The 26,743-nt window shown below is 40.2% G+C and overlaps 2 protein-coding genes across 6 annotated transcripts in view; one reads left to right on the top strand and one right to left on the bottom strand.

Moving 5' to 3' along the window:
* Nucleotides 1-26,264, bottom strand: part of EFCAB5 (EF-hand calcium binding domain 5) — a 132,083-nt gene extending 105,819 nt beyond the window's left edge. The window contains exons 1-4 of one of the 4 annotated variants that reach the window (XM_074263774.1): nucleotides 25,744-25,864; nucleotides 20,316-20,479; nucleotides 15,067-15,387; nucleotides 12,604-12,688 (exon numbers count right to left, since the gene is read on the bottom strand). In XM_074263774.1, the coding sequence (XP_074119875.1) occupies nucleotides 12,604-12,688; nucleotides 15,067-15,354 (373 nt within the window). In that variant the 5' untranslated portion in view covers nucleotides 15,355-15,387; nucleotides 20,316-20,479; nucleotides 25,744-25,864. Of the gene's footprint in view, nucleotides 1-8,571; nucleotides 8,627-12,603; nucleotides 12,689-15,066; nucleotides 15,388-20,315; nucleotides 20,480-25,743; nucleotides 25,865-26,183 lie in introns of those variants that run through there. The other 3 variants (XM_074263775.1, XM_074263776.1, XM_074263777.1) reach the window with 3 other exon arrangements.
* The window catches only part of SSH2 (slingshot protein phosphatase 2), a 225,901-nt gene continuing 225,117 nt past the window's right edge, over nucleotides 25,960-26,743 (top strand). Inside the window, exon 1 of one of the 2 annotated variants that reach the window (XM_074263779.1) lies at nucleotides 25,960-26,202. In XM_074263779.1, coding sequence (XP_074119880.1) covers nucleotides 26,140-26,202 — 63 coding nt within the window. In that variant the 5' untranslated portion in view covers nucleotides 25,960-26,139. The remainder of the gene's footprint in view (nucleotides 26,203-26,743) is intronic. The other variant, XM_074263780.1, reaches the window with a different exon arrangement.

The raw sequence follows: 26,743 nt of genomic DNA, 5'->3' as shown, positions 1-26,743 counted from the left end.
TTGGGCCAAAATTCATCCGAAGAGCTGAAATGACTCTCAAAGGCCATACAACTAGTGTGCAGTATATAGTTAGACCAGGATTCACTAGTCTAGATCCCCTTTCAGTAGTGTCTTCAAGCCCGAAGGAACTTGGGAGTCAGAAAGACCTGATTTCAAATGCCATTTTAGATATCTCTGTGTAATCCTGGGCAAGTCACTTAACCTCAGTCGGAGTTTTTTGGTAAAATAAAAATTCATGGTAAAAAAGATATTTAAATTAAGTTAAGTTATTAGTGAAGTTGTGAACTGATTCAACCATTCTGGAGAGCAATCTGGAATTATGTCCAAAGGGCCATCAAAATGGGTATCCCCTTTGATCCAGCAGTGTTACTACTGGGCCTATAACCCAAAGAAATCATAAGGGAGGGAAAGGGACCCACATGTGTAAAAAAGTTAGTGGCAGCCCTTTGTGTGGCGGCAGTACCAGAGTGACATCCCATCTTCTCCTTGCCTCCATCTGTTCCTCCACCAAGGCTGCTCAGCACAATGGTGGCACAGTTTGTAACTGGGTTAGATGCCAGCACCAACTGTGCTACGAATGTACAGGACTGCAAATGGGTTAGGATCTTTTATCAACTGCAGTAATAAATCAATGTATTATATGGCCAATAGCCTTCATAGTCACCTAAAATAATGATGATATAATGAATCATTTTATTAAATTTTAAGATAAAATTAAAGATTTAAATCTTTAAAATATGGATAATATGATATATGGGGAGGGGAGAACAACAACAAGGAAATCCAAAGCCTTTCTCCCCACAATCATTATTGCCATCTGGCCATAGAAAGCAGCTTTTGATAACACATGCATTCCAGTCACTTTTTACTCTATTTCTTGATGCTGCTGTTCACAATTCATTTCTAAGGACTTATGCAGCTATTTTTCTTCCTAAAAGGGAGAAATGGAGAAGCCATCTATATTTGGCTTTGCAAATCACAATATGATTTTGTGGGTGGTGACCTTACTTCCTAATTATAGTTTTCCTGGGCTAATCTTCGAAGTAATTGGCAACTCTGGAGCAAATAAATATACTGAATGCCAGTGGTAAGTATGTTGATGAGGAACTCGTCCAGGATAACAACAGTTTACCACAAATAATCTTATTATCTCTTAACGAAGCCCAGTATTGTTGTTGTTCAGTTGTTTCAATCAGATCTGCCTCTTTCTGACCCCATTTGAGATTTTCTAGGCAAAAATACAAGAGTAGTTTGTTATTTCCTTCTTCAGATCATTTTGCAGGTGAGGAAACTAAGGCAAATTGGGTTAATAGTGACTTGCTGAAGGTCATACAGCTAGTAAGTTTCTGAGGCCAGATTTGTACTAAGGAAGATGAGTCTTCCCAACTTCAAGCCTGGCACTCTATTCACTGTGTCACCTAACTATCCTCAGAATCCAAGATTGTAATAATTTTTTTAGTGTCAAATCACACTGCTGAATCATATGGTGCTTTTAATCTATTGGGAACCCCAGATCTTTTTCAGAACAACTGCTGTTTATTCATGTCTCTAGCCAATTGATAGATACTCTTGTCATTTCTAGTTCTTTGCTATAACAAAAAGAATTGCTACAAATATTTTTGTACCTAAGATTTCTTTTCTTTGATCTATTGGAATTGAAAATTCTTTCAGCACCCTGAATTTGTTCTAGGTAGTATTATTCTCCTTAATCCTACCAAAGAAAGATGGAAGCAGGAATGGGATCTTTCATAGACTATGGCTAAGAACTTTTCTACAAACCATCAGTAAACTTTTTAAAAAATCCCTACAATGTGCCAGGTATTATACCAAGCACTTGGAATACAAAGATAGGAAAAGGACATTCCCTGCTCTTGAGAAGTTCACAATCTAAAACAGGAAAACCATGCAACCAACTGTATACAAATAAGCTATATAATGGGTAAATTGAAGATAATCTTAGAAAGGAACCACTAGAATGAAGAGGGATCAGGAAAAGCTTCCTTGGAAGGTAGGATTTTAGTTGGGCCCTGAAGGAAGCTGGAAAAGCCAGGAGCCAGAGATATGGAAGGAGAGAATTATAACCATGGTGGCCAACCAGTAAAAATATCCAGGATCAGGATATGAAGGGTCCTTTGTAAGGACCAGCAAGGAAGTTAGTGTGAGTAGATCACCGTCTACATGATGGGGAAGGTGGGGGGAGTGATAAGAAAAATGAAAGAAGGAGGGAGGTTATGATGAGTTTTGAATGCCAAACTCAGGATTTTCTGTTTGATCCTATTTGAACTGCTGGAGATATTAAATAGGAAAGTGACATAGTCAAATCTGAGTTTTGGGAAGATCACTCTGACAGTATAAATAAGATAATTAAGTTAATTGGCAAGGATGAGATCACTCATTGAAGTTGTTGTTTGTCCTTCCTTCTAGAAGAGGACCATGATCTCAGGGAGGTGATGCTGTGACATGCAAGTAAATTGGATTTAAGTGAGGGAGGCTGTGCAAGATCACCTGCCTCACTTTCCCCTCAGGAGATCAGTATGACTGGAGATGACCCTGGATGTAGTAGGAGACCTTGTTCTTTTTAAGCTAAGGTCTTTACCAGGTCTCAATTTGATTGAAGCCATACTCATAGTGAAATAGTATAAAGGAAAAAGGGAAGAGAACCCAGCATAGAACTGTGTCATACCCACAGTTAATGAGCATGATGTGAATGAAGATCCAGCCAAGATGAAGAAGGAGCGGTCAGAGATATGTAGGAGGAGAACCAAAGAGAGAGAAGGGGGTGTCCTGAAAACTTAGAGAGAGGAGAGACACACAGGAATGGCTGATCAGTGGTGTCAAAGGTTGAAGAGAGGTGATCAAGGAGAATGAGGATTGGGAAAAGGCCATTGGATCTGGCGGCTATAAATAACATAATTGGTAACTTGGAAAGAGTAGTTTAGTGGAATGGTAAGATCATTCTTTCCATGGTACAAGATCCAGCTGGGCCCAGAAATTTGGGACATCACCAGATTATAGGTTTAGAATTGGATGAGATCTTAGGGAATATAATGCAAAGAGAGTCAATGCCCAGAGAGATGTGAACTGGGCTGGGAGGATGACTCCAGAAATGGGGTTGTTCAAAGAGTGAATGAAGTGATGAGAAGATTAGAAGAGAGACACCAAGTCAGGACCTCCATGTTCTGGATCTTACATAATTCACTACATTTCCCATATGATTTTGTAAGGATTCTGCTATTTCTCTCAGCAGGCTCTGGCTTCTAGCTTCATTTAAATTAGATGCAGATAAAAAAGAGGAAAAGCATAGGTAGTAGCTAGAGAGCCAAATTTGGGATTTGATATCCATTAAATAATTCTTGGCTCATTTCTGATACTCTTCTTATTCAGATCACTCTTGTATTTATTCTCAGTGGCATATTTCCCCCCAGTCCAACACACACACACACACACACACACACACACACACACACACACACACACACTTTCCATCATTTGTATTTATTTTTTTTGAAAATATGAGCTCATCAGAAGGCTTCTATGTATCTTTAAATGTCACCATATTTTCTTCAAATGATCTTGGGATCATTCATAATTTTCTGTTTCTACTCTTGAGAATCTTCTATTCCATTTGATCTATCTTTTCTTTTAAAGCTGTATGCTCTATGTATATACACAAAGATATATTTGTGCGTATATGCTATGCACACACACATATATATGTTTTTTAGTCACAAACTTTTTGAAATCAACCTTTCCTAAAGTCTTAGACACATATTTTAGTTTGCCTCTTTGGGATTTACAATCATAAAATGACATGGTCACAGTCTCCCAAGTTATCTATCATTTTCATCTCACTAATCAGCTCTTTCTTGTTAAGTCAGGGCAGTAGCTCCTTTCATCAATTCTTATTCATCTTCTGACAGATGAAATTGTTAGCAAACTCAATAAAAACATAAGTTCTATTTTTATGAGAAAGAGATCTCTATAAATGTCTGGATTATTGAAGTCTCTATCCCTCACAACTGTATATTGACAGTGTTGTCATCTGCATTAGGAACCTATCATCCTTTCCCTCCATCTGGCCAAGCAGTCTCTAGTAAACATTCATTACTGTCAGTTTTTTCTGTTCTCTTATTCTGACTCAAAATGACTCACACTGTTTTCTTCTCCTTCTGGTTTCTGGATTTCCATAGATCCTTTTGGTATATACTGTTTTTCTGTTCTTGAAGAGAACCATCATATCAGATGACTTGCCAATGAATTGGGTTTAAGTGAGGTCTGTGCAAAGTCACCAGATTCACTTTCCCCACTGGAGTAATCTGTGAGAGCCCTTGGCCAGCTTAAGCTAAGGTCTTTCTCAGGTCTGGCTGAAGCAACACCCATTCAGTGTTAAAAGCTAGGAAAGCAGTATTATTCTACTCTCTAACAAAATGACTCAGTGAATAGAGCCCTGGACTTGGAGTCAGAAAGATCTGAGTTCAAATAGGTCCCAGACACTTACTAGCTGTGTGACTCTGGTCCTTTAACTTCTGTATTCATTAATCCACAGAGAAAGAAATGGCAAACCATTTCAGTATCTTTGTCAAATTTATCCCTGCGCAGTATGGAACCCAACAATTCTACCACCCCTTCTGTTTATTTTAAATAAAATAGACTGTAGCTTTTAAATAGTGAGTTTCATCCTGCCAAATCTTGGTCTAATGACCTAAAGGGTCATTTGAGAAGGAACATTTTTTCTAGACAAATCAATGGGTATTTCTAGGCTAAGTATGCACCCTGGTCATCAGATGGAGCATTGCTATGATGCAGGAAGTGTGGCAAGGCCTGGATGATAATAATGGATGCTGGCAGATGTCTGTTACAAAGGACAGTTTGTTAACAATAGAAGAGGACTCCGGAGAGCACCACAGAATGGTAAGTATAATAGAATTTCATAGGAAGAGATTGTGGCAAACATGGGATGGGTGTAAAGGAATGGGGGAAAGAGTATTGCCCAGAGTACTAAACAGCAGAAGACTCAGAAGCATAGGGATTCTGAGTGAAACTACAGGAGAGGGTATTATCACTCTAGTTATGGAAAAAAATAGCAATATGGATCAAATATCAAATGAGCTTAGTTATTAACATTGTTTTTTTTTTTAAGTGATTGCTGAACTTGTAGATGAGGGAAATATGGTGAATATTATTTGCATATATTTTAGCAAACTTTTGATAGAGTCTCTCATATTATTCTCATGGAGAAGATAAAGTGAACTAGAAGATAATCTAATCAGTTGAAATCAGGAGTGCTTGCATGGTGGCTATAGTTACAGGGTTAACTATGATTAATGGTTCAATGTCAGTATGACTGGAGGCTCTGATGGAGTATCCCAGGGATCTGTTCTTGGCCCTCTGTTATTGACCATTCTTATCCATGCCTTAGAAAAAGATGATGTACTCATTAAATTTGCGGATGGCATCAAGACAGCAGAAAAAGCCAACACACTGGATGATAGGATCCAATAGGGCCAAAGAAGAGATGTCAAACACTAGGTCAGCAGGTCACATGGAGCCCACCATAGCTCAGTACCGGACTGAACCAGATTAAAATGTAATTGGGAAATATTAAATAAATATAAAATAAACAATAAATAAAATAAACATAGATAATGTTAACTTGTGATTTTCTAAGTCAACATGCAGCCTGTGGGAACCTCCACAGAGTTTTGTTTCTATTTTAATTTGATACCATTGGGATAGAACATCAAGTTAAATCTAATTAAGTAAAAATCAATAGGGATAAATGTAAAGTCTTATGCTTGGGTACAAAAAATCAACTTCTCAAATATGAGATTAAGAGAAGCATGATTTGACATTAGTGATTCTGGAAAAGATTTTGAGATTTTGAGGGATTGAAAGCCTGATGTAAGTCAGCTGTGTGGTTTGGCAGCCAAAAAAGCTAATCCAATCTTAGGCTACATTAACACAGGAGGAGATCTGCCATTCTGTGCCCTCCTCCAACCTTAGCTGAAGTATTGTGTTCAGCTCCGAGCATCACAGTAGAAGGGTATGGCTAAGTTGTGAGATGTTCAGAGAAGGGCATTTAAGAGCAAGAAATGCTTTAGGATCTCAGGAGTCAAGACCCCCACGACTTATGAGGATTTTGAAAGAACTAAAAATGTTCCTGAAGAAGACTCTGAAGGGATGTGCAGGCTTTCTTCAAATATTTAAAGATATTAAAAGTATCAAGCAAGGGTCTGTATTTGGCAGACCAGAAGCAATAGGCAGGAATTGCCAAGAGCCACATTTAGGCTTGATATCAGGAATTTCCTAACAGTTAAAAGCATCCAGAAAATAGAATGTATTGTCTCAAGAGACAATGAATTCCCTATCTTTGGAAAGCTCCAAGTAGAAACTGGACAACTTCTTGGGTGAGTGATAGAGGGAATCCATTACTTGGATGGACTTACTGAGATGGCCAATGAAGCTCCAGTTGACTCTCAAATTCTGCCAATCTGTAGTGATGTCATATGGCTACGAGTCATGGAATTTGTAATGTTTGAAAAGTCAATATTGATACAGGAAGCCATGTTGCACAAGGCACAATACATGCTGGATTTGGAATCAGACAATGTTGTTTCAAAGCAGGCTCTGCTTCTTACATCCTGAGTGATCTTGGGCAAGACACTAAATTTCTGGGCTTTAGTTTTCCCATCTGTAAAATGGGGGAAGAGGGGTTTTTTGAAATAAATGACTTCCAAAATTCCTTCTCATTGTAAATCTATTATCCTCTGTCATCCACACATGGATTACCAATTTTCAAAGAAAAATCATTTTAAACTCTCAAGCTACACTGAGCATAATTTTATCTTTAATGATTCAGAAGGTACTTAACAACCTTGCAGATCCTCAGGGCCATCATTATAAATATCAATTATCTTTTAACTAAAAATGTTCAGAAGTGTTGGATGATTGAGAATATGAATTAATAAAATGTTGCAGTTTATCACTGGCTCACAATCATCCAGACAAAAAAGACTTTGGAGGTGTGTTTATGTTTTTAAAGATAATCGTTTCCTCAATAATGAACAAAACTTGTCTGACTTGGAATTTAAACGAGGTTTCAGTTCATGTTTGTTTGTCTCTTTAACAGAGCCTACACTGACCAGTTAGTTGGCTTTTGTGTGCTGAGAAAGGGCATTTGGGTGTGGTGTAACCATAATAGATTCAGGACTTCCTGCCCTCAAAATCTTTTGCTTCTGGGATTTGGGGGCTGAATGATATGAAAAACTAAGTATTTGGGAACAGACTTTTATATACAGGCTCACTTGAAACCATTTTTAAGAAGACATTAAAGACAGTGGGTCTCTATTTAAAAGCTTGTATGGTTTTTGGATGCAAAGATTAAAAAAGGCCTGTTTCCTTTAAACTGTTCTTGCTGATAGCTGCTACCTGGCACCTGGTTCTAGGAGTCAAAAGGCCTTTAAAAAGCATTATTTTGTGTGCAGAATGGCCCAAATTGTCAGAGGGCAAAATTTTATGTGCCTCTTTCCAGAGCAAGTTCTGGTCAGATATAAGAAAGGGGTGGAGGGATGGCTGCTTTATCCTCTCCAACACCATTTGGTTTATGTAACAGCTCAAATCACATTTCTATAGGAAGCTCTTCCCAGCCCTTCCAGGTGCCAGGACCTTCCCTGAGACTACTTTTCACCCCTTTGTATTTACCAAGTGTCCTATACAACTTGTCTTTCCCTTACAATGGAAGGCAGGGACTGTTTTGGCCTTTCTCTCTCTCAGCTCTTAAACCAGGCCCTGACACTTCAGGACTTAGGGGAGAAGTATTGGATTTAGGAGACAGGAAGAAATGAATTTGAATTCCCCCAAGACACTTATTTGCTGGGTTAATCCTAAGCAGTGAAGTGGTACCTAAGGGCAGCTATATGGCCATGGATTCAAAGAACACCTAGTTGTGTGACCCTGGGCAAGTCCCTTAATCCTGTGTGCCTCAATTTCTTCTCCTGCCAAGGGAACTAAAGAAGGAAATGGTCAACCACTGCAGTATCTTTGCCAAGAAAATCCCAAGATGGGGTCGCAAAGAGTCAGACATAACTATAAAATGACTGAGAAGAACAATTCTAAGCAAACTCCATTTGCCTCAATTTCCTTGCCTATAAAATGCACCTACCTCCCAGGGTCATTGTAAGAAGCAAATGTGATAACATACACCAAGTACTTTGTAAACTTTAAGATACCTGGTTAACTCCAGCTGTTGTTATTATGGGTGTGTCCTGAGTACTTAATAAGTGCTTGCTGACTCCAAGTTTTCTATGGGGGGGTCTTTCCAGGTGAATATAAGGTACCTTCCTCTCCCCCACATTCACTGTCGCTATTCTTCTGAGTAGCCAGTGGACAAAGGATCAATTTTATTCAACTCCCTAAGTCTAACAAATCCTTCTTCTTCCTTCCCTCTCTCTCTCTCCCTTCCCTCCCCAGCCCCACATAGGGCAGACCTTTCCTTCCTCCTTCCTCCTTCCAGGGCAGAGCTGGAGATGCAATTTAGTGGATAACTAGTCCTTGGTGCTTTAGCAGACTCACCCATGAAGCGGTGTGTGTGCTCAGTCCGGGAAGCCGCAGCCGCTTCTCCAGTGTGTTTGACTACTGCAGGTTGCTAAGCAATAATCTCAGGGCTTGATTTGGCCCTTCGTCCTGGCTCCCCAGTCCCTATTAACTTGCTTCTTCTAGAAAGGGAGGGAGATCTAGTGTTTGTAAGTAGTAATAGCCAATGTTTAAATAGAGCTTTAGAGAAGGCAAAAAGCCTTTTACAAATATGTTAGTTAATCCTTACAACAACCTGGTAAGGCAGGCAGGCACTATTACTGTCCCCGTTTTACAGATGAGGAAACTGAGGTTGAGATAGAGTAAACCTGCTGCCCAAAGTCTGAGACAGGATTTGAACAGCAAGCTTCCTGACTCTACCTCAGTTGCTCTGTCCAGGGTGCCACCTCGCTCTTCAGATTCATTGACTTGGCAAGGGCACCCAACTAATACGGATTGGGGATGGTCTTCCTAATTGTAGCCACTTTTCTAGTCCCTTTATCTCTCTCCAGGCCAATTCTGGGGTTATATATATGGACTTTTGGAATGCTTTCAAGAGAATGAACAAGATTCAGGAGAGATTCTTCTTTGGAACCCAGAGGCCCTGGACAGATCGGCCTCTGTCTGACACTTGGTTCTCAGTCATAAGCTGACAATGTCCTAGCCCAACGTTGTCCGAGGGGCGATAAATAAAAATTAGCTACAGTCTGTGCCACAAGAGGCCTCAGCAGGTATTTCCTTTCCAAAGGAGTCACATAGCTTTGATGAAGCTAGTGGCTCGTCTAAAATACTATCTAAAACCAACAAAGAATTGGGAGCTGTACCCTCAGACAACCCTGGGGAAGTCAGCTGCGCCCCTTTGGCATGAGGATTTCTCAACCTTGAGACCTGATGTGGCAATGCTGAGGAGAGAGGAAGTCTCAAACGGAACCTTCGGGAGCTCTGGGCTAGGCGTTTTGCTGGTTACCATTGTTATTAGTGACTATAAAAGAATAAATAGCACGTGTATTTCTACATGTTTAGCATGTATTAGATTGCCTGCCATCTAGGGGAGAGTGTGAGGGGGGGGAATTGGAACACAGGATTTTGCAAGAGCTAATGTTGAAGAATTGTCCACGCATATGTTTTGAAAAGTGAAAAGTTTTAATAAAGAAAAAAAAAAAAAAGAACAAGTAACACATATGTCATTCCGGCAAATAGCACAAGGTTGGGAGGATAGCAAATACATGGGAGCATGCAGTTGGAGTTCAAAAAGATTCTGACCTGCTAGAAAACTGGGCAGAATCTGGTGAGACAAAGTTCACAAACGATAAATGAAAAGGCTTATGTTTTGGTTAAAAAAGGTCAATCTCAGAAATATAGAATAGGGGAGGGGAGGTTAGCCAGTCCCTTGTCTGAAAAGGATCTGGGGGTTTCAGTGGACTACAAGCCCAATAGGAATCAGAAGTGTGATATGACAGCAAAGAAAGCAAATTTTATGTTTCATATAAATCTTTTTCTCTTCTTTATATATAAAATATCCATGTTTGTTGGTGTTTGTCAAGTTTATAATGATTAAAAAAAAAGAAAATCTAATTTAATAAAATTAGGACAAAGAAAAAAGAGTTAATATGATCTAGGACTTCATTAAAAGAAGTATATTTTCCAAGAACAAGGAGGATATTGTATTGCATTGCCTTGTACCCTTATCAAACAACCTCTGGAGCATTGGGTTCAAATCTAGTCATCCTGGCTTAAGGTGGGTGTTAGTAAACTGGACAATGTTCAGAGTCCATCTAGAATAAGAAAGGTCTTCAGTCCATGTCATATGAGAACTTTTGAAAGAACTAGAGATGCTTAATCTGGAGAAGAGAAGATTAAGTGAGTCTATGGCAGCTATTTTTAAGTACCTGAAGGATTGTCTTGTGAAGAGAAAGGATCTGTTCTATGTGGCCTCAGGAGGAAGAACAAAGGGGTAGAAGTCACAGAAAGTAAATTTAGGCTCCATATCAGGAATAACTTCCTAACAATTAGAGCTACGCAAAGGTAGCCTGGGCCACTCTCAGGAAGTGGTATTGGATTCCATTTTTTTTTTTTTGCCATGAAATTATGATTTATTTTCAGTAAATGTTTGATTTGTACACCTATTTATATACCTATATATCCGGTGTCACATAAAAATTTTTCGGGCAAAAGAGGGTGGGTTCAAAGTGGACAAAGTTCAAAAATCCCTTGTCTAGAACTCTGCATTCAGGCATCCAATTCTCTTTCTATTATATTGGATTCCTGAAGGAGCTTCTTGGTCCTATGGACTCAAATCTCTCCTTGCTGCACTCCATCCTCCACAACTGCCAAATCAAAATTCCTATAACATAAGCCTGATCATGTTCTTCTTTTACTCAGTAAACTTTGTTCAGTTGTTTTTAGTCATGTCTGACTCCTAACCCATTTTGAATGAATTATTTTTCTTAACAAAGATACTGCAATGGTTTGCCATTTCTTTCTCCAGTTCATTGAACAGATGAGGAAACTGAGGCAAACAGTTAAGTGACTTGTTCAGTGTCACATAGCTGACAAGTATCTATTGTCAGATCTGAACTCAGATACTCTGAACTCCAAGCTTGATTCTCTATCCACTGGGCCACCTGGCTGTTCCTGTAAAATCTAATGACTCCTCTGCTTGGCATTTAAAGCTCTCCATAACCTGATCCCTTCCTACCTCTTCAGTCTTCTTACACATTATCTTGCTCTACACACTATAATCTCATTATACTGGTTTGTTTATTGTTCCTCAAATATGACATTCCATTTTCCATTTCCATCCTTTTGCATTAATTATCCCCATGCCTGAAATGTTCTCCCTCCTTATATTTATCTCTTAGAATCCAACTCTCCTTTCTTTTAAGAATCAACTCAAGCACCTGGTTCTTCCTAGCTGCTTATGACTATTTCTCAAAAGTCATCTTTTATCTACCTTGTATGTACCAAATATACTTATGTATTTACATGTTGTCTTCCCTTAGAAAGTAAATTCTTTGAGGGCAGGGACTTTTTTGCATGTCTTTGTTTCTCTCAGCACGGTGGCATAACATAGCAGGAGTGTAACAGATGCTTGTTGATTGGCTATTTGATTGATTGATGGGTTTCCTCTTCTTTCAAGGTTTTCAAGGCTAGACTGGATGACCACTTTTCTTGTAGTGGTCTGTAGTGAAGTGATGTTTAATGAGGTAATTTTCAACACTAAAATTCTGTGATTCTATGATTCTGTAAAATTCAATAGTGATGAAAATAAATGTCCTTTTCTCCCTCCTAAAAACACCCAAACTTTCACAAATTTTTTTTTTGCTTGTGGCTATGTAAGGGAAAGGGAACTTGACAGATTCCTGGGAAATATTGTCCAAATGTTTATAGACCTAAGAATGGAGAATATGTATCAACAAAACTAGAGCAGGAAATGGCAAACCACTCCACTCTCTTTGCCAAGAAATCTCCTAAAGGAATTGTGAAGAATTGTACACAACCAAAAAAAATTGTTGTACACAACAAATACATAAAGAGCAAATTGCTTTGGAACTTCTTTTCCCAGATGGCATTAAAATAAGACGAAAATAAGTTTCCATGAACAGAGAAGCAATGATTGCATGGTAGAGAGAGAACATAGATAAGTTCAAGTCCTGCATATGGGCAAGTCAGAGAACCCCATCAAATGTCCCAAGCACTTTTCTAGTACTGTAAATTATAAGTAAGTTGTTGATGTCCATCTGCAGAGAGAAATTCTACACAGAGAATTCCCTACACAGGTTCAGAACGTCCTCCAAAAAAAGTTTTCATAAAGCAATATAGCAAAAGTTTCATACAGATCAAAGGGATAGTAAAGGGTCAGCATGGGATTGTAGACTGAGAGCCAACCTTGAAAACAATAACATGGGTTCAAGTCTAAATACTGACCATATGACCTTGGACAAATGCTTCATCTCTCTAAGTTCTAGAGGGCTATTCATAGAAGAATTTAAATTCTATTCTATATATGGCAGAAGCTGATTTGTTGCCTACCTTCAACGCTAGGCATCTCATATTCATCGACCACTGGCAATTCTGAATATTGAGTATGAAGGGCTTTGTTGCTTGAAGTCATAACCTGTAAGTGGTTTAAAAAAAAAAGAAGAAAAAGATTATAGCAAAATGGGCTGTTTCTTTTCAATGCTATTGCTAAATCCATCCAATTAAACATGCAAATAAATGCCTTCATAAGTTTATCAACTGTTTCTCTTTGAATTTCCCAGGACTGAATATTGTGGTTCAGAAGCAGTGACAACCAAAGACTACTTTACCAAACTGTTTCATTTAAGGCTTTCACAGAGTTAAAACTCCGTTATTAGAGAGTGGCAATAATAGCCTATGCTGCTGACAAGGCTATATACAAAGGGGACCAGTCCACTAGATGTGAATTAACATTTAAGGATACAGTGTTTGCCAGATACATGATTTGATGCTTTTAAAAAATATGGGTCTCTCTTTCTCACCTGGAGAAGTCTTGACCCCATTGCTGGTCAGTATAGAAGTGTGACTTGCTTTCTTTACAGTTTGAGCTACTTGGCCTTTTTTTCTTGAGCTATTTGGTGCCCTGGTGGTCCCCCACTCTTAGGGACTCACTCTATTGGTGGCAGACTTAGTGTATCAAAACAGCTTTAGTCCTATTGTAACCCAGAACTCCCAAATTCAACCGATCCAGCAGCCCTGGCCTCTCCAGTAAGTAGAGACTCCAGACATTCACCACCAAACCTGGTGACTGGAGGTTCTCCTATAATCTTTCACTGGACTTTGAAAATGTGCCTGGTTTTTGCTCCTGTTAAAATAACCCTCAGAAAATATATTAGCCTTCCCTCCCTGCAAAAGCCTCCTCTTTGAGACCCACTTTCCTGATTGGTGAAAGACCTAGTCCAAATTACCATTTCCTGAGGCCACCTGGGCCACCTGATTTCTCCCTCCACCCTTACTTTCTAGATCCCTTTTTTATATTATCTACTCCCCTCTTTCTTTTTATTTTTTTCTATTCCCAGCACTTAATAAGTGCTTTATCATCTTCCTTCTTTCATTCTTCCCTCCCTCTCTTCCTTCTCTCCTTTCCTTCCTTCCTTCTTTCCTCCTTTCTACCTCCCTCCTTCCTGCCTTCCTTCCTTTTTTCTCCCTCCTTCCTTTCTCCTTTATACCTCCTTTCTTTACTTTCCTCCTTCTTCCCTCCCTTCCATTTCTTTTCCTTCCCTCCCTCCTTCCCTCTTTCCCTCCTTCCCTCCTTCTCTCTCTCTCCTCTCTCTCTCTCTCTCTCTCTCTCTCTCTCTCTCTCTCTCTCTCTCTCTCTCTCTCTCTCTCTCTCTCTCTTCTTTCTTTCTTGGAAAGGAACCTTTTTTCATATTAATTGAGAAAAAGGAAGACTACTTCTATTGGCTGATGGAAAACCCCTTCAGATACTGATTTGAATTTTTAAAAATTACAAGCCATTTGGACAATTTCACAATCTACCACTAGTCAATTTAAATAAAAATCTACAGATTGAATTTCAACTTCATGTTCTATTATATAATTTTTCCTAGTCTATTTAAATACCAGTGGCTAAAAATGATTACATATGCAAATTAAAACTTTCCTGTGGCAATAAGGGTTACCTAGGAACTGGGAGATCCTCCAGGGAACAACAAGCAGTTGGTCTGGCTTTGGCTAGCAACCTGATTATTTGCAATAGAATAACTGACTGCTGTTTGATTTAACAAAAGCAATGCCTTATAACAGATTAAAATGAAGTAGGATCAATTTTTTTTAAAAATCACACTTTGTCCCCCTTTTTTGGCTATTCCCACCCTAATGCTTCCTTTTTTTCTTCCTTGAAAGAAAATAAATTACTTAATTTATCTGTTTACTGGGAGCTACTGCAAAATGTGAGTGCTTAATAAATACTTATTGATTAACTCACTATACTCCCTAGCTTAATCCTACCAAACTGTTCATTTTAGCTCTGACCTTAACCTGCTCTGTAAGCTTGGAATATGTCCTGCACCAATTCTGGGTCTTCTTATTTTGAACATCCTTGAATTGGGGATAGTAATTGCTATTGTCTTACAAACTGAAATAAAACCAATGTTTTGTTTTTATCTTGGGTTCTCCTCTAGTGCCAACTTCAGTGTTTATTGGATGAATTGCTCTAGAATGAAAATATTTGTTGACCTTAACACGTAAAGATAAGAAAATGATGCAAAGTTGACAGCACCAACAAATCCAAAAACTAAAAAAGTTCCTCTCCATATATAAGAAGCCTATTAAAAAGGAACAAATTGCTAGATGATACCAATTTAGAAGACAAATTCGAGTCCTCAATATTTCAGTCAATAAGTCTGAAGCAAAACAGTTCAGTTAGGAAAAGAAGCCAGTCAGGGACAGACTATGACACTGCAGTATCTCAATGGGAGAACTTTGAATTTTACATCCTCTCACACATTTCAGAAAATAATTAAGGCCATAAACCTGAAAAGATGAGCCAGCCAATGGTGGTTCAGCAGAGGTAGATCTGGAAGAGGAATTCTTATCTTTGGGAATGGAACCTCTTTCTTTGAGAATGGAGGCTTTCTCTTTGGAAATAGAAGCTTTTGCTTTAGAAAGGGAGGCCTTCTCTCTGGAAATGGAAACTTTCTCTTTAGAAGCATAAGGTTTCTCTTTGGAACTGGAGAGTTTCATTTTGCTGGTTGAGATTTTCTCTTTGGAAGATGAGACTTTCTCTTTGGAAGATGCTTTCTCTTTACTTGCCTTCTTCATCTTGCCTTACAGAAGACACAATCACTTGGGATTCTAGGGTTGAAGAAAAGCATCATCAAACTTAATAAACTAGAAAGGCTCAGTTTTTAGATTAGAGAAAAATATTCAGATAAATATTCCATCCTAATATTCTAAAACATCAGATTCTCTACTCCCTTACTACTTACCTCTTTGGAAATAATCCAGATATGGTAACAGGTTCTCAGCTAGGAAACCTTTCATACTATTGTTAGTAATTTGTTACTCACAAAAAGCTAGATCAGCATTTTACAAGTGCTTTTTACAATTTTACAAACACCACATTGCAAAGGACATGCATGAATATTAAATACATATTTATACTTTAAAATCAGTGACCTAGATAATCATAAAGAAAAACAGATTCAATATCATAGTATTGAGAGCTGAAAGAGGCCAGAAAGGTGATTCAGTCTTTTACAGATCTGTAAATTGAGACCCAGAAGTTAGGAAAAGACAAGACTGGAACTCTCTTGACTTAATTGCTTCCTTTGATAAGTTCTGCTCTGTACGGTCCCTTTTATCAGTTCTACTACATGACTAGAACTGTCTATTTTATTAATGACAAGTTCAGAATTTTCTAAAAGGATTAATATCACTGGCCAATCACCTAGGTAATTCAAAGCCCAAAGTTCTATTGGATTTCATTACAGCTATCTTGGTTCAGGGCATAACTGAATTATTTGATTTTTTTTTTTTCTAGAGTAAGGCAAACCATTGCCAGATCCCCACTTCATTTTCTAAACATAGCCTGAGGTCATCACTGTTGTCTTCCAAAAGACCCCCACATATTGGGTAAAGCACATAAACACTGCAAATTGCATAGACCTATTTTCTGTCTTCTGGAAGCTTCATTTCTAGTGTCTCTTGGTTTTAAGTCATTTAGGTACAAACTACTATTTTATTCCTATTTCTTTGTATCAACATAAGAGCATATGTTAATTTGAGTAAGCAAGAGATGTCTTTGGAGTGATTTTATTCCACAATTAAAAAAAATAATTATATCTTCAAATTATTTCCCCCAAATTTTCTATTTACTAATGTTTTTCCCTTTTGTTTAAAACATCTACCCATTATACTTTACAATTCCTCCCATTGTTTCAAAGACTCCTTAAGGAGGACTTCTTTTCCACAAACTCTCCTAGACATCAAACATGCAAACCAAAAAAAAAAAAAAGGTCTTCATTGAGCATTTTATCATTAGCACATATAATATTGATTACATGAATTTCTGCTCATGGTACTATTTGGGACGTCTTACAAATGGATTCAGATAAGAATGTTGTCTATTCTCTAGGGATTTACAATATATTATTCATGAAACTGGCTCTTGGTGTTGTTACATCATTTCTTGGTTTTATAAATTCTCTTTATTCACTTAGCCTGTTTGCCTTTGTTTCCTCAACTATAAAATGGGGATGATAATATCCTACATCCATTGTGAGGATGAAATGGTATAAAGTACTTGACACATAGTAAGTGCTTAATAAATGTTTTTTTCCTTCCTTTTTAACTATAGCTATATCTTTTCAAGAGTGTATTTTATTTTCCTCTTTCAACTTCAGAGAACCCAGAGTTGTGAGAATTAAATGAGATTATATTTGTAAAATCTTCTATACAATTCCTGGCACATAACAGGTGCTTTTGTTGTTGCTGTTCAAATTGTTCAATGTTTGACTTCTTATGATCCCATGGACCATGGCACATTAAGACTGTCCTTGATAAATATTCTTGATTATAATAGGTTCTTGATAAATATACTGGATTGGCTTGCCATTTTCTTTTCCAATAAATAGGGCTGCTAGGTGGCACAGTGTATAATCAGAAAAATTCCTCCTCTTGAGTTCAAATCTGTCTTCAGACATTTACTGGTTATGTCTTTTAAACCTGTTTGCCTCAGTTTCCTCATTTATAAGATGAGCTGGAAAAGTATATGGCAAACCACTCTAGTATCTTTGCCAAGAAAACTCCAAATGAGTCCATGAAAAGCTAGAAATTACTGAAAATAATTGAACAACAATGAAATCCAGTAAATAGGTACTTGATAAATGCTCATTCTTCTCCCTGTCATTCATTCAATCAACAAGAGTTTATTAAACATTTACAATATAAATGCTTAATTACTTACTCTTCTGAGTACTGGGGATAAAAGGAGGACAGAAATAGTCCCAGTCTTCACGGAGAGAGCATTCAAATGGAGATAGGGTATGTAAATAATTAGGTACATACAAGATGCATGCAGTCAATGAAAGGTAGCTTGGAAATGAAAGTACTAATAATTAGGGAATCAGAAATGAGCCCTTACAGGGATTTTGAGAGGAATAAGGGAAGACATTCTGAGTCTGAGGGGAAGCCAGTAGAAAGGTAGGAAGACCAGAAATGGAGTGTCATGTGTGAGGTTCAGAATGGTCTATGCTTTCACATCAAAGGGAAGAAGGCATAGACAAGAGTAAAATGTAAAAAGACTGAAAACATAGGAAAGGGACAGGTAAAAGCTTTAAAAATCAAATTTATCTTTGATCCTGAAGATAAGGGGTTGCCACTGGATTTTATTGAGTGGGTAGATGACACGGTCTTTTCTAGCTTTGGGAAAATCACTTTGGTAGAAGAGTAGAACAATGGGGTTAAACTCAAGAGAAGTGGATCCCTGTTGGTAGAATGTTGTCTTTCACACTCCAAAAGGATCGAAATGACATCACTATGATGGGGTAAAAGTGTAATATGTCCAATTGTGGCTCAGACTAATACGAGCTAAGAAGACTATGACAAGGTGGGAACAATTAGTCCATGTAGAGTTTCTAAATTTGTGTATCTCACATTTCTTTTGAGCTACTTCAATTCTGCTTTGCTCAAAGATCCTACATAGCACTTTCTCTGATGTGGGCACAACATGCTGGGTGGTCCTGTGCCAATGATTCCCATGTTTCAAATCAATTCCAAAGTTCTTCAGAGAGACTCTGAGAGTGTCTTTTTATCATGACCTCCAAGTGAGTGCTTGCCTTATGCAAATTCTCCACAAAACTGTCTTTTAGGAAGGTATATATTAGGCATTCAAGTATGAATTGCATTCTCTATAGTAGAGTTTGGTTGACAATTCAACTTGAGAAAGGACCTCAGTGTCTGGTACCTTATGTTGACAAGTCATCTTCAGAATCTTTTTAAGACAATTCAAGTGGAAGTGGTTCTGTTTTCTGGACTGGCACTGATATACTCTGCAGATTTTACAGGCATACAACAATGAAATCAACACAAAGGCTCTTTATATCTTCATTTCGATAGGCAGCCTAATATCTTCATTTTCACACTTTTCTTCAGAAATACTGATGTAACTCTGGCAATGTGAGCAGCAATCTTATCTTCTATGTGGACATCCCTAGAAAGTATTTAGTCAAGGAAAATGAACTTATCCATAGCATTCCAAATTTTTCCATTTGCTGTAATCAGTGCTTCCATGTATATGCATGATCTATGTAGGTGTGGAGAACCTCTCTTTTCTTGGAGCATTTGTAGGAAATCATAAATTGGCATTATGCTATATTGTATTATAATTTTGTAAAAAAATTCCCACTGGCATGCCAGTAAGAGCCCAACTGTTAAAAATGTTTAATGTAGTTCAGGCTGCACCCTGGAGTTTTCTAGATGCTCTTAAGACAAGTTCAAGACATCTAGGTCAAGAATGGATTATAGTGGAAAGAGATTTGAGGAAGGGAGACTAATTAGGAGTTTGAATAAGAAACAGAGAAAACCTAAAGGGTGTGAGTAAAGGGGAAATGGTTGTTATGTCATTTTCTGATTTCAGTCATGTCTGTTCAGAAACTCTGACATTTCTTGATTCTGTGTTTTTCTTGGCAAAGATGCTGGAATGGTTTGCCATTTTCTTCGCTAGCTCATTTTATAGGGGAGGAAACTGAGGTAAACAGGTTAGGTGACTTGCCCAGTAAGCATCTGAGGCTGTATTTTTTAAAAATCTAAATAGTGCCTGGCACATTGACTATTAAACACACCAGGTGATTAACAAATTTTGATTGATTGGGAGTCATCTGATTAGAAATTATAATTTACAGGAGTTAAAGAGATTATCAACAAAGAATATTTAGAGAGGAAGGAAGAGGCTACCAGACTGTCAAGGGAAACCTAGATATAAAGGTTCTTTCACCAAGTTCAGGAAGATGGGCCTTCCTGATTCTAGGCCTGGTGTTCTATCCACTATGCTACCAATGTGCCCTTTATTGAAGAAATAGTGAAAGTAGAAATGACAAGATTTAATAAGTGATTAGTAGTGAGAGTAGAAGTTGATTAACTGAAAGGATATTGATGCCCTCAAAAGGTAAGAGAAGTTTGGAAGAGTGGAAGATTCAAAGAGAAAAAAAGGTTCTGTTTTATGTTTCATTTGAGACATCCATTTTGAAATATCTAATAGGCAGATGGCAGTGCAGGATTGATGTTCAGGGGAAAGGTTAGGAATAAATAGACTTGAGAATCATCTGCATTAGTATAATTGAACCCATGGGAGATGAGATCATTGAGATAATCTAGCCCAGAGAAGAGAAAAAGCCCAAGACACAGCCTTGGGGTAACCCCACAGTTAGGGGGTATGATATGGAGATCCCTCAAAGGAGACTGAGAAGGAGCAGTTAGAGGAAGCTTGGAAGAGAACCAAGGAGGAAAAAAAAAAACATGTCTCCAGAGAATATCTAGAAGAAAGTGATCAACATTGCCAATGAGAGGCCAAGCAAGATGAGGATTGAGAAAAGGCCATTAGATTTAGTAATTAAGAGATTACTGGTAATTTGGGAGGAAACAGGTGCTGTTCAATGCTGAGATCAAAAGCCAGATTACAAGAATTTGAGAAAGAGAAAGTAAGATTTGAGTACAGGTCCTCTAATTCTACAATCTCAGCATTTTCCTATTCCTTTTGTGCTAATTCCGCCATTGAACCTTACCTGATTTTTCCCACCTGGAAATTAGAATTCTCTCCCTCCTCAAATTTTCTAGATCTGCCTTTTGCTTCCATCTCTCCTTATCTTGTGCTTATCTGAGTTTATGTGAGGCTTCTTAATGCTAACATCACCAAGTCACCTGTTTTCTTAGACCTCAGTTTCTTCACCTATAGAATGGGGGGGGGGGGAGGCGGATTGAAGTAGATGGTTTTTGACATATCTTGCAGTTCTATATCTATATTCCTAACTCCTATGGTGAAAGATATAGTGAATTTAAGGGGAAGATTGTGCAAATTCATGAAGAAAGCATGTAGAATTGGGGAAACAGTAGTCCAGTTTGTCTGGGACATAGTGTGGAGAATAAGGTGAAATAAAATTAGAAAAGGTCGATAGTATTTTATTCCAAGAACAATAGTGAACCACTTAAAGTTTTTGAGGAGGGGAATGACATGGACAAATACTTATCTTATTTGGCATGATTTTGGCAGCTATGCAAATAGATTAGACACAGTAAGATCAGTTGAAAATGTATCACAGCAAATCTACTTGATGAGAACTTGAATATTGAAGTTAAGGGCTTAGATACAAGAGATACTATTAAGGTAGAAATCTACAATACTTGACAGATGATTAGATTTGGAAGAGGGAAGAAAAAGAGTCCAGGTTTCAAATCTTGAGTGATTGGGAGGTTGGTGGTATCCTCAAGAGAAATAAAGATATTGGAAAGAGAAGCAGATTTGGAGGGAAAGATAAATTTCATTTAAAATATGTTGAACTGAGATACTGTGGAAGATCTGAGGAGATGTGGTGTGGGGGGGGGAAGAGTGGAGATATTCATTAGGGTTGTAGAAATGGAATTCTGGGTAGAGAGGATTGGCTATATAGAATAGATCTTCATTTCCCACCAGCTGCTCCGATTAGTTTCTGTTTTTCAGACATCATACTTCCCCCAAGGACAAGTTCATCACCAGAAATCTCAAGATTAGCTTTGGTATGCAACACCATTTCATATTCAGTATTCAGTATTCATCTACAGGATATTCTCTGGTAGCTCTCCACTCTTATTTTCCTTTCCTGTATTGTCTTCTCCCATTAAAAAATTTAAGCTCCTTAATATATTTTGTATATGTAGGATGCTTTATTTTTTGAAATCTATAACCCTGGTGCTTTAGCACATGACTATTAAACACACTAAGTGCTTAATAAATGTTGATTAGAGGTTATAATTGAATTCACAGGAGTCAGAGATCAACAAAGAATATTGAGAGAGGAGGGAAGAGGATACCATACTGTTGAGAGAAACTTTCACCGATCTCTAAGACTTCCTTCACCCTTCAAGGTTTCTGAGTCAAGACAGAGAAAATAGCATCTGATTTAGCAAATTAAGAGATCACTGATAATTGGAACAGCTAATGTAGTAAATTAACCAAAGTTAGAAGCCAGATTGTAAAGGGCAGAGTTTATGTTCAGTATAAACTATTATGTCATAGTCTTCAGTCCTGCTACCACTGTGGCCCCCCTCTGAGTACAATTATTTACTAAAATGTGGTACCTAGAACTAAATCTCTCCTGAGATGTAGATAAGAATGCTGTAGGACTATCACCTCCCTCATTTTGGACCTCCATGCTTTGATGTAGCTTTTTTGGCTGTCCATACCTCCTCCTTTTGCATTTGGCTAGTTGAATTTTTAATTGATTTGTTTTGTTCAATGGATTTTTTTTTCCAATTTCACAAATTGTTATTCAAGGAGTTGATTTCCATTTTGCCAATTTTTTTTTGGTAAGGAGTTATATGCTTTTTCCATTTCACTAAATCTATTTTGTACAGAGTTTTCTTCAGATAATTTGTTTCCTTTTCCAAATTCTCCTGCAATGTTCTCATTTCCTTTCCCCGTTCTCTCTTTTAAGATCCTTTTTGAATTCTTCCAATAGAGCCTTATAAGATGGGAATCAACTGAAATCACCTTTGGAACTTCACCTGGAGATGACTTGCTTTCAGTGTCCTCAGGGTTTGAGGTCTGTTCTTTTCTTTCTCCATAAAAACTATCTATGGTCAGAATTCTTTTTGCTTTTTTGCTCATTTTTTTGAAAAGGTCGAGGTCTGCTTTTAAGGCAAGTAGGAGATTGTTTAAGCTTCTGCTATAGGCAACAGTGGCTGTCCTGGGTCAGTGCTGCTCACTTTCAGTGCTGAGTAGGCGTGGCCAAGTCATGTGTTCTTCTGGCGTACAGAGGCTCACTATTTGCCTCTTGAATTTGTGTTGGATGTCTCACAGCTAATCTGATGATCTATTGACTTGAACCAGGACAGAGTAGCCAACACTGCTGTAGATTCTTCCTGATAAGATTCCCCCGTGTGTGGATCCCACACCACCCTGAGTTTCGGTGCTGTGCCTGACTGAAACAGACTTTCTAAAATTCTTCCAAAATATCTTCTGCTGGAAATGTGTCCCACTCCAAATATTTGTGGGTTCCAGCACTCCAAAATCAGAGGCTTGATTTGATACTGCTCTGAGGGATAGTACGGAGAGCTCAGATCCAAGGTGAGTCTTCTCTTTACCATCGTGGCTCCACCCCCTGTAGTTGATTTTTTGAACCCATGGGTAGAATTTAACATTTATTCTTATTTAAAACCTATCTTATTAGATTTGGCTAATTCTAGCTCTAACCTAGTAAGCTTTGTAAAGTGGCTATCTCCACATTTGTCAATAGCTCCCAAGTTTCACCTGCAAACTGTGATAAATAAGCTATTTGTCCAAATCACTGGCAAAAATGTCAAAATTCTTAAATCACTGGTAAATGTTAAAATTCCAAAAGAATCAGTTTCTCCCAACCAAAAATATCTATTAACTATATACACCTCCAGCTTCTAAACCTAAAACCAGCTATCTATCCGTACACTTATCTAGAACAAAAAAGTTAGTCTAAAATGTTTTTTTTCCCTCATTAAGATTATTCCCTTTACAAATCACATCCATTTCCTTTCCAGTTCACATGGTTTCCTGCTGTTTATATTTCTTGGCTAACTCTCCCTTAAGCATAAGGTCCCCTCCCCAACCTTTAAGGCATTTGTTCAAGGTTCTCACCCAGGAGCTTTGTCTTCACTTGCCCTGCCTGTCAGGTAGCTCTCTGAAATACATTGCAGGAGCACTTCTCTGGGAACCGTACCTTACAATTTGAATGATTTGTTCTCAGGCGCCATTGTCCACCACCAGGGGGCAAAACCCTTCAGAACAATCTTGGCTTGTGGACAATAATTCTCTACTGTAGAGGGACCTTCTGTGCCTCATTCTGTAGCCTCCCCGCTTATTATTTCAACCACAGGGCACCAGAGACAATACAAAGGCCCAGCACAGAGGGCTCTCCTAGCACTTAGGCAGTCAGCAGCCTGACAGCCCTATCAATTTAAAAGGAGGCCTGCGATGCAAGCATGTTGAGTGACAAACAAGAGGAGGCGGGTTTTGATGCTGGCCTGGGTCTCCATGGGGTTTCTCTAGCGTTGATTCTTGCGGAAATGTTTGCCATAATATCTCCTCACACTAAACATGTGAATTCATAGGTTTATAGGCTGGAAGAGATCTTAGTGATGGATCATCAATTTTTCTTGGCTGGCAAAGCCTATGTATGAACTTCTTAAACTTTTTAAAAGGATAAAATAAGAGACCTAGGATTACAAAGCAAACCAATCCTATTGAAATAGTTATCCAAATATTTTAAAAACAAGTTCATCCTGTGTTAAGAGCCCTTGAAATAGTCAAACTCTCTCATTTTACAGATGAGGAAATTGAGTAGAAAGGTTAAATAACTTCCCCACGACAACAAAGGGAATAAATTGTCTAAACCTGTATTCCCTGATTCCAAATGTAAGCTTCTTCTACCACTGTGAATTCTGTCTCCCACCTTTGATCTCTAGTGGCAGATTAATCTTTCAGGACCAGTTGCTGTAATTTTTGTTTTGTTTAAATCACAGTAGTCTGTGATATTTGTCCCTTTGTTTCATTTGTGGGTCTCTTGGAAAATGAAGCAAGTCTTCGTTGTGGACTTTCCCATTTCTCTTGTCAGAAGTCATGAAAAGAGGGGAGAGGGAGAGGGGAAGACTGCTGGCTCTCAGAATTTCTGGACTGCAGAAAGGAATGGGGGTGGGGCGGGGCCAGCAATCCGGGCCCTTAAACTGCTTTCTACCACACCCTTCTCTTCCTCCTGGGTTCCCTCAGCCTCTGTATCAGAGAGCACATATATGGATGTGGAATCCAGAAAATAGTAACGAGGGAATCCATTTTGTAACATCAAAATCCACTACAATTTTTCTGGATTAAAGAGGAAAAGAAGGACCTGAGCTCCCTTGGGGGGGAGACGAAGGCCTGGGGTCATAGAACAGAGTGGCCTGCAGGTCACAGAGGTTTCTCCTGGGCTCCTGGGAACCCCACCCACAAAATTTACTTAGCACTCACTACGTTAAAGGACACCGTTAAGTACTGGGGAATAAATACAAAAAACGTAACCACACGGCCCCTCCCCTCAGGCAGCTGGGGGGTACAGAGTGCCCGGTCACAAATGAGTGAAAGGGAATGTTAAAAAGCCTTTTGAAAGTGGCAGTTAAACTGTCCTTTGAAGTGACTTAAGAGTAAAAGAGGCGAGGATGATTCTGTAAAGACTTGGGGAATCCTTTAGCAAAAGTCAGTGGAGAGAAGTGTCTAAGCCAACTTAAGAGTTCAGAAGGAGGAATAATCTAGAACAGTCCAGAAAGATCAGCCAAAGCCACATTACACAGGGCTTTCCATGCCAGGGAAGCATCACAAAGAGCACAGGGAGCTACTGAACATTTATGAGCAGGTTAGTGACAGGGTCGGTCCTGCTGTGGGGAAGGTGGGCGGGAGAGGGAGGGCTGGGCCCAGGGAGGCCACCCCACAGTCCGGGGCTGAAGGGATGGGGCCAGCGCTTAAACTGGGGGTAGTCAGAGAAGTACGGGAGACAGCTCAGCCCGGGAATGAACGGGGTGGGGAGGCGGGGAGGCCAGCAGTAGAGGCCGAGTCCAGAGAGACCACATAAAGCTCGGGCCCTCTGTTCAGAGGCACTTGTGACTCTCCTAGCGTTAGAATCGGAAGGGGCCGTCTGCTTCCCCTCCTCACTTCTCATTTTACAGATGAGGAAATTGAGGCAGTTGGGGGAGCCCCTTAGGCTCTCTAGCCCACCCCCTCCGTTTTTCAGATGGGGAAACTGAGGCCCAGCTAAGGGGGATCCCTTAGGCTCTCTAGCCCACCCCGCCGTTTTTCACACGGGGAGGAATCCCTCGGGCGAAGGGACGAGGCCCAGCGGGGGAGGGGCGCTCATGGTCCGGGGGAGATTTGAACCCAGCTCTCGGGCTCCGGAGAGCGCTCGGTTTTGGGAGGAGGGCCCGAGTGGCTCTACAAGGGGGCGGGGGCGGGGCACGCACGCTCGCTCGCTCGCTGCCGGCCTCGCTCGGCGCTGCCTCGTTCTCCGCCTCGCCCTCCGCCCTCTCGCTCACTCCCCCGCTGGCGGCCGGGCCGGCAGCTCACGGGTTAAGGCGGCGGCGCGCGCGAGCCGCGGGAGAGGCGGTTGCTGACAGGTGGCGCCTGCGCACTGGGCGCGCTCATTGTGCCCGGCCGCTGCCGAACCGCCCGCCCGCCGGCCCGCCCGCGCGTCAGTGTGCGAGAGTCCAGCGCAGGGCGCGGAGCCGCGGGCCCCGGCCTCGTCCTGCTCCTCCCCCGGCCCTCCGTGCCGCCCCGGCCCCGGGACCCCCGCCGGCCGCCGGCCCTCCCCTGCCACCAGGAAGAGAATGCCCCGCGACGAGCAGCCCAGCAGCGCCTAGATGGCTTTGGTCACGGTCCAGCGCTCGCCCACCCCCAGCACCACCTCCAGCCCCTGCGCCTCGGTGAGTCCCGGCCGCCGCTCCTGTCACTGCGGCTCCGCTGCCGCCGAGCCCCAGCGGGTCCCGCCGAGCGCTACTGCGCACGCGCCACGCGGCTTCCCAGGCCCTGGCACGGAGCTACCCCTGCGAGGGGGGAGGACCTGGGAGGGGGCGGCAGCTGCGGGCGCTGCCCCCCTCCGGCCCTGCCCCCCCCCCCGCCCGCCGCCGCTTCTCCTCCCGGGGCGGGAACCAGGTCCTAGCGCCCCCTCCCCTCCGAGACCCCGGCACTCAGGCATTCCCTGGGAGATGCCGTCTCCTCATCCTCGCTCTCCCCCCCGGGGTGCGGGAATGACTAGTGCACGCCAGCATCTTCTTAGCTGGAGCTAGCCAATAGCCTCTTCGCATGCTGTGACTTTTTTTAATTGCCCTTTTTCTCTGCCATTCATCTGTCGGGGTGTTGCTTCAGATAAAATTCGTTTTGAGAACAGCAAGTGAAATTGCACTAAAAAGTGGGGGGGGGGCGTCTAAGCAGGGCCTTTTATGAACCACTATTTTAGGAGCTGAA

This window comes from Sminthopsis crassicaudata, chromosome 4 (genome assembly GCF_048593235.1).
Source record: "Sminthopsis crassicaudata isolate SCR6 chromosome 4, ASM4859323v1, whole genome shotgun sequence".
NCBI classification, from domain to species: Eukaryota; Metazoa; Chordata; class Mammalia; order Dasyuromorphia; family Dasyuridae; genus Sminthopsis; species Sminthopsis crassicaudata.
This window is presented reverse-complemented; position numbering and strand designations above follow the sequence as displayed.